This window comes from Lagopus muta, chromosome 13 (assembly GCF_023343835.1).
Source record: "Lagopus muta isolate bLagMut1 chromosome 13, bLagMut1 primary, whole genome shotgun sequence".
Lineage (NCBI taxonomy): Eukaryota > Metazoa > Chordata > Aves > Galliformes > Phasianidae > Lagopus > Lagopus muta.
In genome coordinates, this window is record NC_064445.1 from 6,905,466 (window position 1) to 6,922,626 (window position 17,161).

The 17,161-nt window shown below is 36.1% G+C and overlaps 1 protein-coding gene across 5 annotated transcripts in view; it reads right to left on the reverse strand.

Annotated features, from left to right (window-relative positions):
• PCDH11X (protocadherin 11 X-linked) overlaps window positions 1–17,161 on the reverse strand; it is a 439,839-nt gene that overhangs the window by 394,562 nt on the left and 28,116 nt on the right. For 2 of the 5 annotated variants that reach the window (XM_048959957.1, XM_048959956.1), the window contains exon 1: window positions 4,545–4,829. The exons of 1 other annotated variant lie outside the window; for it this stretch is intronic. In XM_048959957.1, coding sequence (XP_048815914.1) covers window positions 4,545–4,635 — 91 coding nt within the window. In that variant the 5' untranslated portion in view covers window positions 4,636–4,829. Of the gene's footprint in view, window positions 1–4,544; window positions 4,830–4,852; window positions 5,091–17,161 lie in introns of those variants that run through there. 2 more of the 5 variants (XM_048959959.1, XM_048959960.1) reach the window with 2 other exon arrangements.

A 17,161-nucleotide genomic window follows, 5' to 3' on the forward strand; every position in this document is an offset into this window, starting at 1 on the left:
GAGGTATTTGCTATCAACCAAGCACATTTCTGAAAGACCTTTAAAAAAAAAATCAAAGTACTTCCAAAATTCTCAAATCTTAGAAGAAAAGGAAGGCAAAAGGAATTACAAATGGAGACAACGGAGCCACATAAAATGGGACATTAAGAGAAATTGTCAAAAGAGAGCATGTGAATGGTAACAGATGGTGGAAAAAGACATGAACTCAGAAAGAGTTATCAGGCAAGATAAAAATACAAAAAGGAAAAAAAAAAGGAACAGAGCAGAAAGTCAGTGACAGTACATGTGGGGAAACAGGGTCTCCTGATGACTGAAATATAGAGGCCAAGCAGAGTAGTCCAACTCTGAAGCACTTTCTGTAAGCTCCAACATCTACACTTCTAAGGTGAAAAAATAAGAAATAGAACTGAAAGAGGTAATGTTTAAAAACTGATTAGCAGGAGCTAACCTTGAGCTTTCCAAGCTATTTTCCTAGCTTTTAAAAGAATTCACTGTTGTCTCTGTATGCTGAATTCTGATGGAAAGCAGGAGGGGAAAAAACAATTACTAATCTACTCTAACATCTGAGCATCTATGTTCATAAATACAGCTGTTAGGCTGTTGTTGTTTTGTTCAATACACTAAATATTCATGTCATAATCTAAATATTATTATAGCAGCCATCAAATCATACCTTGAGAAGTAATGAGAATGTAAATATTACAGCTACCTCATGGAGTAAGACTTGAAGGTAGAACTAAACTCAACCTTTACACACAAGACTCTACCTGCTCCCTTCCAGTAAGGATTCCCAAAGCTTAATATAGGACTGGAATAATGGATGTTGCTGAGGAAAATCACAGATCGGTAGCAAACGCAGCAAACAGGCTGTAAAGGGAGCACTATTTCTTGATATCTAGGGTCAGATTTGATGAATAAATATGATCTGATGATACCTTGTAGCAACTACAAGTTTGAAGATAAATGCACCATAGATTGCTTTAGGAACATTACACTGAAATCCCAAACTCCTACAGTACCTAAATATCGAAAAATTATCATATTCACATTAATCACATGGACAAACTGTGTTAGTATATCACTTGTTTTCAATATAACATTCCTTTCATTTGCTTCTAATCAACTTGGGACCCCTTAAATAGGCGCAATTAAATGGCTTTGTTAAAACAGTTTGTGCTCAAAGCACAACACCTGTAACACCAACTCTCTTTCAGGCAGTTCCATGATTATAATGCTGTTTAACTAAAGGCTGAGCAATTTGTAAGTATTCCAGTTCACAAAGGCTCCCTCTGAATAAAAAAGTCCCACACTAGTCAGTTTTTGAATCCTGTTTGATGTTGGTATGGATTACAACTTTATTTGGTAAACCTCAGCTGCTGGATTGCCAGGAATGCTATTTTTGCCATAAGTCACCAATATAACTGATTAGGTAACACCTGCCTTCCTCATCACACATATCATGCTGTGTTTAAAAAACTCACTGATTTTTATGACAGGTAGCAGCCCTTATTTTATTTCTTATCATCTTTGATGACAAGAAAAAAATAACATAAAGCTTTAGCCTGACAAGAATTCCCCTCTTCTTTATAATGCCAAGATAATGATAAACAAACGGTAACAAACATCCTTAACTTTCTTTCATGCTCCGAACTGAAAGAGAAATTATTTTCCAGCCCTTACTATTTACCCACATAATACACTCCCCACATAATTCATTTTGTGATCATATTCAAAGAGTGAAACCTGCCTCACAGAGAAATAGACAGTTTGTTATATTCTCAGGGCTTTCCAATTCATTCCCTTATATGATTTTACTCTAAACCCGCTATGGGACTGATTTATTCTTTGATCTATCTTTTATTAGCGTGATGGTACTGACTTCAGTGAGGTTACTTTAATTTGATTCTTATCCAGTGATGAACTGGAAATTTGTCTCACCAAGCAAAATACACAGCCACTGAAGGCAACAAAAGAATTAAATGAGCATAAACCACAACTTGCTTACTGTCCTATGGACAGTTTTCACTGTTCAAAAGACAGTATTTGTCTTTTTTTCCCCCCATTTATTTTACTTTTTACCTCTCCACCCCCACCGTTATAGGAAGTTAGAAACACTCCTTCCTTAAACAAAGTTGAGGAGAAAAAGGCAGATTCCTGCAGCTCCATGAGGAAGCTGCCCAGGTGTGCAAAAGAAGAAATTCTTAGATTCCTACCGAAACAGAATTCTATGTTCCTGATACTAATCTGCAACTAAAAGCAAGAGTGCTTATTACAACTTGTCTCAAGATGCTGGAAACAGCGGGCAGAACTACAAACACAACAGGCAATAATCACGCCACATGGACAAACTGTACTCAATCACATTGGTATCTGGCATAAATAGTAATTTCTTCTAATTGTTCCAAATGAATCCCTGTAAAGCTGTTTTACTAAAATGGTAACCACGGACCACATTTGGGAGAATGCATGTACCAACTACTCAGCAAAGACTTTTAAAATATCCTTTAATTTCAAACCTGTGAGAGTAAGAAGTACAAAGTTTATTTATATACCATCAGCATTAGGAAGCAGCTGCTCCTGATGTTAGCATCAGAAACAGTTTTGATCTAGAGCTGAACAGAAAGCTAATGGTAGAGGTCAGAAATAGTGGAAAAGATCTCCCTGATGGTAAGTATGGATAACTTTATCTTAAACATATCAGTGTCTCTATCTAAGAAAACAAATAAACGTATAAAGGTCTGAGTGCCACAACTCCCATGCCAAAACATCGCTCTACAAGTTCGAGTATGTATGTATACATATTCACTAAAACTCATTTACTTGCAAAAAAACCCCAAGTTATCAATAGCATGATACACAATGTCACTGCTTTTTTTATTTGCATTTCAACACAAGAACACCTCTTCACATTAAGTGAAATCTGCATTAGAGTTGCTCCTTGAAAATCTTTTCGTGACTCAAATCTCAGACGTCTACTAAAGCAAGCAAAAGCATCATCCATGAGCCAGTAACAAAAGCACATGCTATCACAATAAGAAATTACACAGACATGTGATTGCTGGATGTATTTCAACTTCAAGCATGTTTTATTTATTCAAAAAGGAAAGTAAACCTGATTTTAGTCATTTGTGTCAAATCCTTCGAAATAGTGATTGTCAAGATCACCTGTTTCATACATAATGCATTCTGCCTTATTGACTTACTGCCAGTTCATAACGTTCATTATTGCATAGTAGGAAAATACACTTCACAGTATCTACAAACAATTCAAGCATTTCTAAATAAAGACAGGAATACTGCTTACAGCTGAATGCTGTACTTTCTATTACCTACTCACAGCAAATACAACTCTGATGAGAGAGCCCAGGCACGCACATAATGACATTTCTTCATTGTAGACTAGCAGAAAACAGCCTCTTTCTTACCTCAACACCTTTCAGTTCAAGACATTGAAGTGACCTGGTTGCATTAACATAAGCCTCTCAAAAGATCCACTTTTTGGATGTTTTGAGAAAACACTGTTCCAAACACTTTAGAAATAAATACACATATACATATGCCTCTTTTTCTTTTAGTAAAGAGCTGTTGTTCAAAAAGAAAAACTACTTATGTTCTGAAATTCTTGCTAAATTCAAGATATATGAAATTTTGCAACAGCTGAACCATTTCTGAAAAGAAATGAAAATGTAAATGCTCTCCTGGGCAGCAGTACTCATGTATTAAATTTCGATTAAAATCAGAGCCTAACCTTTTTTCTACAAATTACTTTTTCAATTGGTTAAACTTTCATATTTCCATCAGTTACTCTCTCATGATACATTCCCAAAAGCATAAGCTTCCTGTGAAGTCACTCTCAGATTTTTTAATGTGTTCTTAGAGTATTCCCACAAGCCAAAAAGGAAAAGACTGCTGAACTTTCTAAATATTGCCTGCTCAGCAAGTAATCAGTGTGCTATCATGATGGAAGACCAGTATACTGCATTAAGAAAGCATTTATAAAATAAATTGTAATATTTGTTTATTCCAGTCTCCCATCAAACTGTCTAAAAATGGACACTTCCATTTCTGATGCTGATAGGCTCAGGAATGACCACATTCCAACATACAATCTTCATATATTTACACAGTCTTCATTAAAATAATTCATTACTCAAAATTATAATTAACAAGTAACTAAGAATCGAAGACCTTCTGCTTATTTTCTTATTTCCCAGTAAAACAGAATAGTTTAGGTAGTTTTAAATTCACTTGAAAAGAACTTCACAAGAAGCAAAATGGCTCCTTATGCAACCACTGCCTTTAAGCAGAAGTTTACACAATACAGAAAGAAAGCAAACTTTAATGCTGCCTCAGATCCTGCAGAATCACTTCGGTCACAAGAACACATTCCTCACTGACTGGCCGCACAGCTACCAGTTCTCATAGGGGATTTTTTGGTCCTTTTTACAGATTGCTTAAATGGAAATGAGATTCAAACTAGAAGGTACCGGTCAAGAGTTGAAAACACAAAGGAGGTTTTCCATAGTTCAGTGTATAATTCTCACCAATTAACAGCCAAATCAGCATTTTTGTCCGAATCTGCCATGCGGATACAGCACAAAAGAATAAATATTTATAAATAATAAATGTAAACATAAGCCTAGAAGCTGTAAGAATACCAGGCACAAATTGCACAGCGGAAGAAACAGACTCTGAAGTTACGGATGGGCACAGCAGCTTGTTCACTACTTCCCCAGCAGCAATAAAACATGGCAGGGCAAAAGGCAAAAGATTCAGAGAGAACACGTGAGCACGGGTTTTGCAAGGATAAACCAACCGCCTGCCGATAAGAACCTAAGTCAGAACCACGGACCTTTCACAGGAGAGAAAGCAAAACAGAAGCGTTAGGCAGGCGCTCCTCACTCGCCGTCCAGGTCGGCTCCTTCCCGCCCTGAATTCACCAGGCTCCGCGCTCACCGCTCCGCCAGGCTGAGGGCGGGCAGCGGCGCCACGGGAACAGCCGCCTCTGCGCCCGCCTTCGAGAACGTTCGCCGGGGGCCTCAAGCTTCCCGCTGCGCGCCGCACCTGGCGGCCGAGGCGGCCCGCTCCGTCCCGTCACTGTCTGCTGAGAGCGTGGGAGTAAAGCAGGTATGAGTACAGCAGCGCTAATGTAAAACACTGAGGCACCGCTTGCCTGCAGTGGAGCAAAGCTGTTCGGTTGAACTGGTGCATGTTTGTGCACCATTTTTTGCACACAGCTGATGAAGAAAGCTAGGCTAGAGGGCTTCGAAAGTTGTTACATGAATAAGTGCTTACACTGTGGCCCTCTACGCATTCTGGCCCAAGTAGTCTGAGTTCCATAGCATCCACGGCGTAAATTGTTCTGTGCCCCCTTCCCCAGAGCTCCTTCAGCACGATGGTTTTGGTGCGGATTTTCAAGACATTATCTCCATGTTTAGAGTCTGTGAAGCACTTTGGGGATCTTTCAAGATGAGAGGTGCTAAATGCACAGAAGGGGTCAGCGATAGCGGCTGCAGCGCTGTGCAGTTTGAGAAAAACCTATGAGGAGAAAATGAACCACCCTTCTCCTAATAACTGCAGAAAATAAAAGTATCTAAAAGGAAATGAAAAGCTGCTTGTAATGAGAGTGTCTGAATTTGAGCAGAGTTTGTTAGAGTTAGCAGGATTAAGGTCAAGCCTCACGTATTCCTATCTTACATTATCAACAACACACATTTGTCTCTCATGCTCTTCCACCAATCACATTAAATAATGCCCTTACTTCCATCTGGCACAACTCTGTAGCTATTTGTTCTTCCTGGTCTAAGGAGGAATTCTCTCCTTGCTGTACCCTTGTACCATACAGCAACCTTTACTTCAACACATTGATTCCACAACTGTAATCAAAGCCAGCAGTAACTGTAATGGCTATTTTATACTCCGATTGCTGCAAAATTGTGTTTTCTTAATGTTTGATGTAGCTTTTAATCAGAAAAGGCATTGGAAAATATGCTGGAATTGCAACAAAGTTTTGTTTAATACTTCGTATATTAACAGCGTAGGACTGAACTGTTAATGACTCAGTATTACCATATGCATGACTAATAAAGATATGCCAACTTTTGACAGGTGAATTAGTATAAATTTTTGAGAATTGTTTCTTTTATTAGTAAAATGTATAATGCATTTTTGTTACATAAGAAAAAAAGTCTAAAATTATGTAGTTTCTATAGATACAATTAAAAAATATTTTCCCGTTATTAAAGTAAAAATAAAAAAAAAAAACAAAACACCACTATAATCCTCTCACTCTCTTGGGAAAATACTTTCTAGTGCATATATGGCTCTAGTGCATAGCTCCTCTCAACCTGACAGAGACCCAAACTGCTCTAGAGATTGCAGACACACGGATTGCTTCTCAAAGCACTGAAATTCTGTGCCAGGAGCACTAGAGTAAAGTGGTTCTGGAAAAGGGATTGAAAACTAGCTTATCCAGTGGAAGTGGCAGAGTGTAGCACTTTAGACATGGAAGAAGGCAGATGCCAAAAACACTTGTCTTAAAAATACTCAGGAAAAAGTCACAGGATGGAACATTATTATAAAAATACCTATAAAATCTATTGTAGTAATTTGATGTGCTGGGCTTGATTCCCTATTTTAAGTTTTCTTTTAACCTGCATAGTCAATGTGCTATAAAAAGTGGCAGAGAGTTTCCTGTTGATTCAGATTTCCTAAATCGATTCAAATCCACTGAAATCAGCGGCTTCTTCTGCAAGATTTACAAAATGTGCCAGAACTGTAGCTTTGGAAATGGAATGGATTATCTCAAATGTAATGTGAGAGAGCCCACACGTCTCAGCAACAGAACTTTATGAAATATTTACATATTGTTATGCGTCTGCATTGAATACTTCATTTTACATTCTAATACAAATGTTAGGCCAGATCTGAACAAGCTATACATTCAACTATAGCCTGCCATGGTAAACCAGATGCTTAACAAAGTCTCAAAAAAAATTATATAAATAAATAAAAAATAGAGGTTTTGCCAAGTTCTGTAAGTTTTTGAAGACACTGAGGCTCCTTTCTATGAAATTGTACTGAAGCAATGGAAATTGTGCTAGTTGCATTTTGTCACTCCCTTCTCACTGAGAATTGTCAACAATTACAATGAAATAAAAGTTTTTTGAATGTGTACAAAGATTTCCTGTGTACAAATACACATGTTCATTGGCTCGGTGTCGCCAATCTACTACCAATGACCACAGAATCACAGAATTTAGACACAAGTGGTGGTCATGCCAGTGCTCCACAAACACGTGTGAAAAAGCTGGTTCTGCATATAAACAAAGTTACTTCAACCCTTGAATAAAGCTTATTTTTTGAATGTGTAAAAAACAAACAAACAAACAAACAAACCCAAAACCCCCAAAAACACATACTGGCCAATTAGCTGAAGCAATCACAACACATAAGATCTTCAAATAACATGGGATTGTATTAAATGCTGGTATCATTAGTAAGTTTCATCCTGCTTCTCATTATGATAACACTCACTGTTTCACAAAAAATGACCAAATACTTTTCAGTTATTTCTGGAGATTAGATGTTTTTATTAGAGTTGTAATATCGATGTCATGAAAACACAGCAGATACATTATTCCTTTTCATCAGCTAATTATGCCTCCAAATCTAAGACCTACCAAGAAAACTGATGTTTTTCTTCATACTGAGAAGCTGTTGTGAATGACTTAAGTAAGATCAACACAAATGACATAAGGACATAATTATATGTTGCTTCACAAGGGATAAGAACAATGCCAAGATTTACTGCTCCATCAATTTGTGGTGATGGAATTAGAAATATTGATTTGTGATTAAGTGAATAGAGAAAATCATATTTTAAATCTTTAACCCCAACAGTGCTTATGTAACTGTCAGTCAGATCTCCTAATGACTTCCAGCAAAATTACAGGTGCTCAGAATTTTCAAAATTCAAACCCAGAGTGTTTAGTAAAGAAAATTTGCTGTTATGTTACCAAAATCTATCAGGGTTACAATGTTGTATCAACTTTGATATGTATTAAATGCAATACAGCAAATTTCCCAGAGAGGAGTTCAGCTACAGGGATTGCAAGTATTATGGTATTATTGTATTTAAAAGTAGCCACAGTTTCTGTAACAACATAATTATTAGGACTAAAACATCAGATGGCTTAACAAGACTGCTGGAATACTTTGCTGGAATTTAATGACTTTAGTCCCATTTACCCGGCAAAGTATTACGATGTATTTTGAACATTCTTAAAGCTGAGACTATTAAAAAGAGTGATGTATTGTCTTACATCTCCATGGGATGTGCAGCCCTATTTGTCCAACACAACTCTGCTGTATTTTACATGACTCTGCACATGACACCTATTTTCTCGTAACTAGAGGTGATGGTTTCCTAGAGGCAGCGCAGTGTCTCACAGTGATGTGTTTCTATGCATCAGTAGAAGTATGCATATCATCTATTTGCTGACTACTGCCAACACAGCATTAGTGAGGAGATTTATTTATTTATTTGGTTGTATGCCACATATCACTTTTTTTTTTTCTTTTTCTGACAGCTTGAGGAGATATATTATCCCTCAGTGCACAGTGGATGAATGCTGCATTGTTTCAAATGGAAAATCATTCTCTGTAATCCAAGGAATACTGCCAAGTCTGATTTTTTCAAATCAGTTCAAGAGGTTTATGTTCAGACTTGGCTGGAATACGGAGGCATACAATTTTTGATCAAATCACACAAATACAAATACTTGTAGTTCTGCTGTCAGCATGCAATGCTTTCTTGTTACAGAAGAAATGAGAACTCTTCATGAAACATAACGTGTCAAGCATGTTTTACCAAAGATTTGCTGATGTGTTCTACTTTTACTCTGATTAATACAAAAATCACCTTGAAATCCACTTATTTTGTCCTAGAAAAATACATTCAGTCACCAGAATTGTTTAAATTCATATGATTTCAAGAAGATTTCAGGAGAAAAATGAAACAAGTAGCTATGCTGCTCACACAGTTTCCTTTCTTATACTATTAGACATCAATGCATGGGCTGTCTGTTATTTGTTAGTTTTATCACAGAGACATTAGGAGAATGCAGTTAAAAAAAAAAAAATATGATGAATTTCCAAGCTGATGACCAAAATAGTGCTGTCTGGAATGCAGATTATGCTCAGATGTATGCTTTTAACATGCTCTCTGGAAAACAGTAAGAGCTTTGCAATCTCCTTGACTACTAATAACTTAGAATTCCATCAGAGATAGATAAAAAAATCATTAGAAAAACAGCTATTTCATTAATCTTGTATTTGACTTGAAAAGAAAGATATGAATAAATATATTGAAATAAAATTGTAGTTAAGTTTTTCACCATTCAGTTGAGCAACGCAGCTATTTTTGTTTATCGGTAGCTTGTCACCAAAACATTTATTTCATAAAATTTTAAATAAAGAAAAATATACCATTTGTTGTTTAATTTTAAAATGCCCCAAAGCTGGCCATTTCAAGTCAGTATCTTTACTGATACTAGTGAGAGTCACCACATATGAAAATGTTAAAATTGCTTAAGAGTTGATCACATTTTATTCCAGCACAGGACTCAGGTTGCAAGAGTTAAGGAGTACTGGTAACTTCTTTCCTTCAGTTGCTGAAATATATATATATATATATGCATATATATGTATAAAGGTGATGTGAGATGTTGCACTGTGTAGTCTGTTTAATTTTCTTTTGTTGTTGTTGATGTTGTTTCGTACACCGCTACTTTGGCATCAGATAGAGTATATGTGAACAACTGTTAGTTTTTACATCTGCTCTTCAGAAATCATAAATAATACTGACCCTTTTTAAGTTTCTGAGCATAATTAAGTAACCCAAGCAGGTTCCTAAGACAAATGTTACCACTACGTTGTGTTTTTCACAGGAGAAGCAAGAGCTTTTGCTTTGAGAATAAACACATCAGTATCGTTTCTGTTTGTGGGCAACTTCAACCTTTTGTGGAAGTAGGGAGGAAAAAAGTGACATGTAGGTGATGTCTCAGTGATGTCAGCACTGGTAAGACACTGCAGGGCAAGAGAAGAATATTTTCAATGCAAATATGAATGACATACAGAAATGAACTAAATATTAATTATCTGCAAGAGAAGAGCAAAATAAACATGCACTAAGTTGTGTTTAGGCAGGTTGTACTGTCAAAAGATTCTCATCATACGTTACTTTGCATATGATAATTTAAATGCAACATCCTCCCTTGGAAATGAAAGATGCATTTTTATTTATTCATTTTCATCCAGAGCTTTTGCAAATTGTCTTTGTGTAGGTCTATATTATTATGTTTTAGCAAGCAGGCCACCTAGTGCCTAACAATAACAAGTACTCTATAATGATCTTAAAAGTTCTACAAGAACAGTTTGCTTGTTTGACTGGATTTCAAAATAATTATCCTGTTACAAATCTGCAAAAATAGGAGATTTTTTTTCTGTAGAGTGGGATTTTGACAATTTCCTGTAAAGTTTTTGAATATGAGATACCCAGCTTTTTCTTGTTAAGAAAAAAACAGTTACTTTTCTTTAAAAGCTTCTTTTGTAAGTAATTAAACTGCTTGTATGGTTTCTACATTTTTCTGAAAAAAATAAATGCCAGTCTTTTTCTGCAACTTGGATTTTCTAATAGTCCCAGACAGGTAAATTCTCATTTCATCTAGTAGATTGGAGAACAGTGTAGATTTTTAATAGTGTGAATTTGGTATATCTGATATTACCATTGCAAGGGCTATTTCCTCTTAATTTCATTTGTGTCTGTATTTTAGAGTTCAGTTGAGCTTCTTCTAAAATAGTTGGCAAGGTTTCTGTAAACATCAAGAGATACAGTGCTTATTAAGCTTTCCATTTCATCTTGGTGATATACTGCTTTCTTGTACATTGGAGTGAAAATTTAATCATCTCAAGAAGAAGCCAATAGTCCCTCAAAGTAAAGAAGACTACTCCATTTCTCTACTCAATTATAAATTACCCTTCGTGCTTTCCTTGGTACAGTGAGACTTGTGGTAAGGCTGTGTTCAAAGTTACAAGAAAATACTGAACCTGAAAATACTGTTACCTTATTATTCAAATTCTATCAACTAGTTTTCAAATGCTCTAATTGGATATGTCAGTGTGAAAGTAAGTGAAACTGGAAATGATTTAATCAGAATCAGCCCTCCTAAGCTTTAGCAGGACTCAGGTTCCCACGGCACTGGGAAATACATACCAGTGCTGGATAGCTCATCCAGTGCTCTTGAAGTTCAGGTCAAGTACTGTTTCAAAATCTTATTTATTTTGGAAGCATAATACTCTGAATCTTCTCTTTCTGGTTCAATTTGTAAACTTACTTCAGGCATATCTTTGTGTATACATGTGTATGTGTGTGTGGGCTCAAGAAGCTGACAAATTTTACTTTTTCCAGTCTTGAGCAATCAACTGTGGAGCTGAATCCAGGAAGTGAAACTATCAGTAATGGTTGCAGGGATGGCTGCGCTATCAATGCAGCCCATCCTTTTCTGCCTAGCAGTTTTCCTTCCTTAAGAGTGACAACTGTTAAAGAACTTCCTTGATTTAACTATATATGTCTGAAGTAGAGGACCTGTGACCGTGTTGTCGCTGTGACATCCCTTGGGTGATGGGTTCTCTCATTTATCGGAGTGCTTGTGCACATTGACAAGTACGATGCCTGCCCAAAATGACAATACTACATAGTACAACTGTATCCAGCCTCCTAGATTGCTGCATGCACCAGAACAGTCTGCTAACTCAGGCTTTTTCACCAGTGGCCTTTCCCTGGAAATCTTAAGCTTTTTTCTTTCTTTCTTTCTTTTTTTTTCTGATAGGGAGGGAAGGGTCTTCAAGAGAGTCAAGTCATGCATAACAAGGCTTGTCCTATTACCAGGCTAATCTATAAGGCTCAGTCTTTATTCTTTCTATCCTCAGCATAAGACCAGATTAGAAATAGCAACAAAAGGTTTTGGTTTTCTGATGAGTTAAGTAAGCTGGAGGGAGAATAGAACGGGCAGTTGTAGTTTCAACATTGGCATCTGGTCTAAGCTTAAGTATTGTATGCTGCTGCAAGCAGTGCAGAAGTGACAGCATATCTATGTATCAAATCTAGTCCGGGAGGAGAAACACTGGTGTTGTTTGCAAAGTGGTTAATTATTTATAATTCTTCTATTTGAGGAAACGGCCAATAGTATTAGCCACGCAAGCCTCTGTACACTAATGTAATTAGTCTTATGCATTTTAAGACCAGATAGAATGGTATTAGAGAGAATGGAGGACTATTTTAATTGGATGATGGCAAAATCCCTCTAAGTACTATGGCTGCCTCCTGTATTCAAAATCCTCTAACAAGTTAACAGATTCCAATTGTTTTCCGAAGTAACAGTATTTCTATCTAAATTATATTAAATGTGTCAGCTCATTTCTCAAGTAAAAAATGATAAAAGCATATTCAACTTCTGCAAAGCTGATCACTTTAAGGAAAAAAATAAGATAATTAAAAGCTGTTACAACTGACAATACAACACTGCAGCTTTAAACTTCTCCACTAATTACAGCTGGTAACTTTTAATAGTAACAGTGAGTCAGATTTGACATTACAATAGAGTCCCAGCCTCTTCCTGGGGAGAAAGACTCTTGGAAAATACAATTGCAAGGTGAATATACCTAGCCAGGACCACTGCAAGTTTTGAAAAAACAGCAACCACTTTCATTTCTACTCTTTCTGAGAAATCTAGATTAGTTCCCCTTTGAATGCAGTCTTTAACTAGGTTGAATGTTACAAGGGGGAGCTGATACTCTGGCAATATTGAGGGCTCCTCAAGAAGACCTTCTTCTATGGGGAATTTCTGAGGCAAGAATTGGGCTGATAAATAGCTTTATACCGTTCCTGTTCTTTTTAAGTATTTGCATGACAAGACACAGGAAAAGCATTCTGAAGCAAACTATGCTTCTTGATCTGGTATTAATTAACCTTTTCTTAGTTTAGTGTTGAACTTCTACAGAAGCCAGAAAAATTCTGAAACTGCTATAGCTTAAAAACAGTGGATGTTTTTTCCTCCAAGAATAGAGTACATAGTGTCTTTAACAGAGATTAAAGGAGGAGCAAAAATGAAAATTAAAGCCAGGTAGGCTTTTACTGAGCTGTATAACAGGAGTTGTTCCCTGCTTTCTCAGTCAGCCAAGCTGAAGACTGGGCCAGTATGTTTCTTCATAAAGCTTGTGAAATTGGTATTTCTTTCTAAAGAAGCAGAATAGAGAAGTGAAAAAGTCTGAATTCCTCACCACCACAAACTGGTGAAGATTCTCATGGTGGTCATTTTGTCTTTTTTTAAATTAATCGTAGATTTAAAATCTTAAGGCTACACATCTCCATATTCTAAGGACACTTACTGACCGTCGTGTGAAATTAGAGGAGTGTGTTTTAGGAGCATGTATGATAGTCATTAATCCAAAGTTCTTTTTAAACCAAATCACTTCTAGTGATTTTTATCTGTCACTGGGAATTTGCTTGCATGAAGTAGTTCTATCAGATTGGATTGGTAGTTCAATGCACAGAAATCGGAAGATATCTTAAGAAAATATTATTCCCTGGTTCTACTATGCTTAAATGAATGCCAAAGTCATTTTATGATCAATGCAGTGGAAAAACAAAACAAAACAAAAGTCAGTGTTTTAGGCTTGCCAAATTAATGGATAATTCTTTGTAGGCTTTATGCCTTATTGTGTCTGTTTCTCAGATCAAGAAAATTCTCTTACTGAGGAAATTTTTCAGCCTAAAGATAAAAGCCAACATACATGTATGGAAGAACTATTTCTTCAGGCTTTGATTTACTACAAATCTAAAAATAAAAAAGAGTATAGACACATAATAGCTGGGTTTTCAATGTCAAAAGCATGTTCTTATTTGTGGTATTGCATAATTCCCAAAGAGTCTATTTTGAAAGGGTGAAAGAAACAGTGAGGAAAAAATGAAGTGTTGACTTACCGTTCCTTAACAGAGATCTTCCTTAAGATCCACCTACTTGTAAATTTCACACTTCTGTCACTATATAGCTAGTAAGACTGATGAGCCACCATCCTGTTCATACAGTAGGACATCAAGACATCAGTTAGGTATCCCATGGCATTCAGGGATCCACAGCAAGGCAGATTTTGTGCAGCTGTCTTGCAACATTCCTGCTTACTTAATAATTATTTCAAAAGATATGGACACTGTGGAGTGAACTATGTAGAGCAATTAAAATGGACCCATATGTTGTTGCTATCTGCTATGAAATGTTCAGAGAACTTAAATGCAAGGAATGTGAAACCATTTTAAGGCTATGCTTGTCTGAATATAACCTGTGTAGCCTTGCTTATCTCACTGTCTTATCAGGCAATATTTAACTATCTTGACTGTATGACATTCACTCTGAAGTGATCATGGGAAGGAAAAACATTCTTAGTATAATTTCAGGTCTCATCTGGTTTTAAAAGCAATTAAAGAGAAGGATTTCCTTCCATTTAAAGTATCCCCAGAGTAGAATTTAGTGGAAAAAACTTCGAAGAGCAAATGAGGAAAGTTCTAAAATAAAAATACTCAAGGGATCGTATCTCAGACACAAATATTTTTTTTAAACTTACAGGTGCTCATAATTACTTGTAAGGCAGAAAACTAATTACAGTAGTCTTTAGGGAGTTTAAACATGGTAAATACTGAGTTAAATAAGCCTAAGTTTTTGAAAGTTATTTGTATACATTTCTTATTCAGTTGTCACTGGTATGTAAATGTGTTTTTTTTTTCCATTTCATTTTTAAAAACAAATATATTTTTATGTTACAAAAGGACAGTAATTATGAGAAATAGACCTCAGTTCTTCTAAATTGCCTGCTTTTCAGTGTTTAAAAAACTCTTCTTCTTATGAACAGAGAATATCTCTGTGCTTCTTGAATGAATCTGTGAAATCTTGTTTTTATCAGCTACAAAAGCTGGTATATCCTATGTTATCAGTGTATATTTAAGCCACGGCAAAACTTTTTTTCTTTAATGTGAGTTAGTGTGTTCTTATACTGAGATAAATAATAATTAATGAAATATTTTTCTGATATAACTATGTAAAATTGCCATTATACTAGAACACAACATATGATGAAAAAAAAAAGACTGGCTTAAAAGACTGAAGTTAAACATTGAGAACAACAACAACAAAAATTTAATAAGGATTCTACATATATCCAAGCTACTGTTGTCTTTTATATGCAATGTATTTAATTGTTGTTGAGACAGAAATTACCACAACCCCAAGGAAAATGTGCATAAGCTACAAGCCATATGTTTGTCTCTTTAGCTATGTTGGCAAAATACAGAGCAGAGAAGCAAGACATCAGTTTTATTGTATATTCCATTTCTAGTGGATTACTACAGCACGTCTGAATTCATCAATAAGTTGTAGAATTAATCAGAATAAATTAGAATTAAGTATGCTTTTTGTTCAGTAAACTATGACTTCTCAGTACTGTAGTGTATCATATATGGTTTCTAGTTGCATGTCAGTCAGACAGGATGCTAGGAGCTTTTAATAACTCCTTTTGTACTGACATTAGTAAAACAGAAATTAAAATAAATACATTACAGAAAAGTATGGCCCACTTCTTTCAATTTCCTACTTGACTTTTAAATGAAAGTATTTTAAATAACGCGAACGAAAGCCCACCTTATAAAGCTAATGTTACACAGATGTAATTAATTTCAAAGAGCAGTACGGCCCTGTACTATATTCTTCTGATGTGTATTGATGTTCCATTGACTTGGGTAAGATTCCCATTGGTGTTGTTCAGTTGGAGTCAATGCTGATTTTGGTGTGCTGAGTGAGAGATTCACTGTTACAGCATTCCAGGTCTTTGACATAAACCATCTCTAATATTTTGGCATTATAAATATTATTCTCTAAATGCTAGATTTGATGACACTGGATAACTCTACTTTCCTGGGCCCAGCATATGCGTTACATTGTTTTAAAACACAGCACCTATGTGAAATCCTGTAAGTGAACAGTCACAGATCTTTTTGGTTATCAAATTTTTTTTGGTGCAGCTAAGAAATTGGTTAGCTCTATCTCTAATATTTTTGGGTTATGCACTTACCACTTACATCTAGATTCATTTGAATTTGTAACAAATTGTCTCTTTATTAAATCCAGGAAGATCCCCTTGACAAATCCTTATGTGGTCAAGTGGTAGTTAATTAGCAGACAATAGCTACACCTTTCTGAATTTGGTAAAGGTGTGGCTAGTAACACAAGAATGTTAATTAAAAGACAGATTACTGCATGTTCTTTGATTGATTTGATGTTCTCAGTTTCTCTGAAAAGTTAACCTTTTTTCCATTTTTCTTTTGTAAGTAAGGTCACTCTGACTTTTAAAATACACTACTTCAGCAATGGTGGTTAAGCAGAAGGATCATATCCAGCTCTTCTACAGTGTGGACAGCTGACCTTCTTAGAACTAGGTTCACTAAATATGTGAGTTGCTCTTTCAAAAGATGGATGTATTATTGGGCTTGTGCTTAGCCCATGAGGAAATAATGTAAGAATATTGCCACAGAATCATAGAATTGTAGAACCATTTGAATTGGAACAGAACCCTAAAGGTCATCTAGTTCAACTTCCCTGCAATGATCAGATTGCTCAGGCCCCATCCAGCTTGAATGTCTCCAGCAATGGGGCATCCACCACCTCTCCAGACAGACCTGTTCCAGTGCCTCGCCATTTTGTAATAAACTTTTTCCTTATCTCCAATCCAAATCTCCCTCTTTTAGTTTGAAACCATTTCCCCTTGTCCTATCACAACAGATCATGTGAGAGTCTGTCCCCTTCTTCCTTATATTCCCTCTTTAGATTCTGACTCTTCAGTGTATTTGTGGCTGAACCAGAGACCGTGGCACAGAATTATCAGACACAGCAGGTGGACAAACAAGGCCAGGGATGCTACATTCAGTGGGAACTTTTCTATGGTGCCATTGAAATCACATTACCTTGTCAACATTCAGTTAAGGCATGGAGGTCAAAGGAAGACAAGTAGTGTAGTATAGACACTGGACTTAAAAGTGGCAGACTTCAGCTTA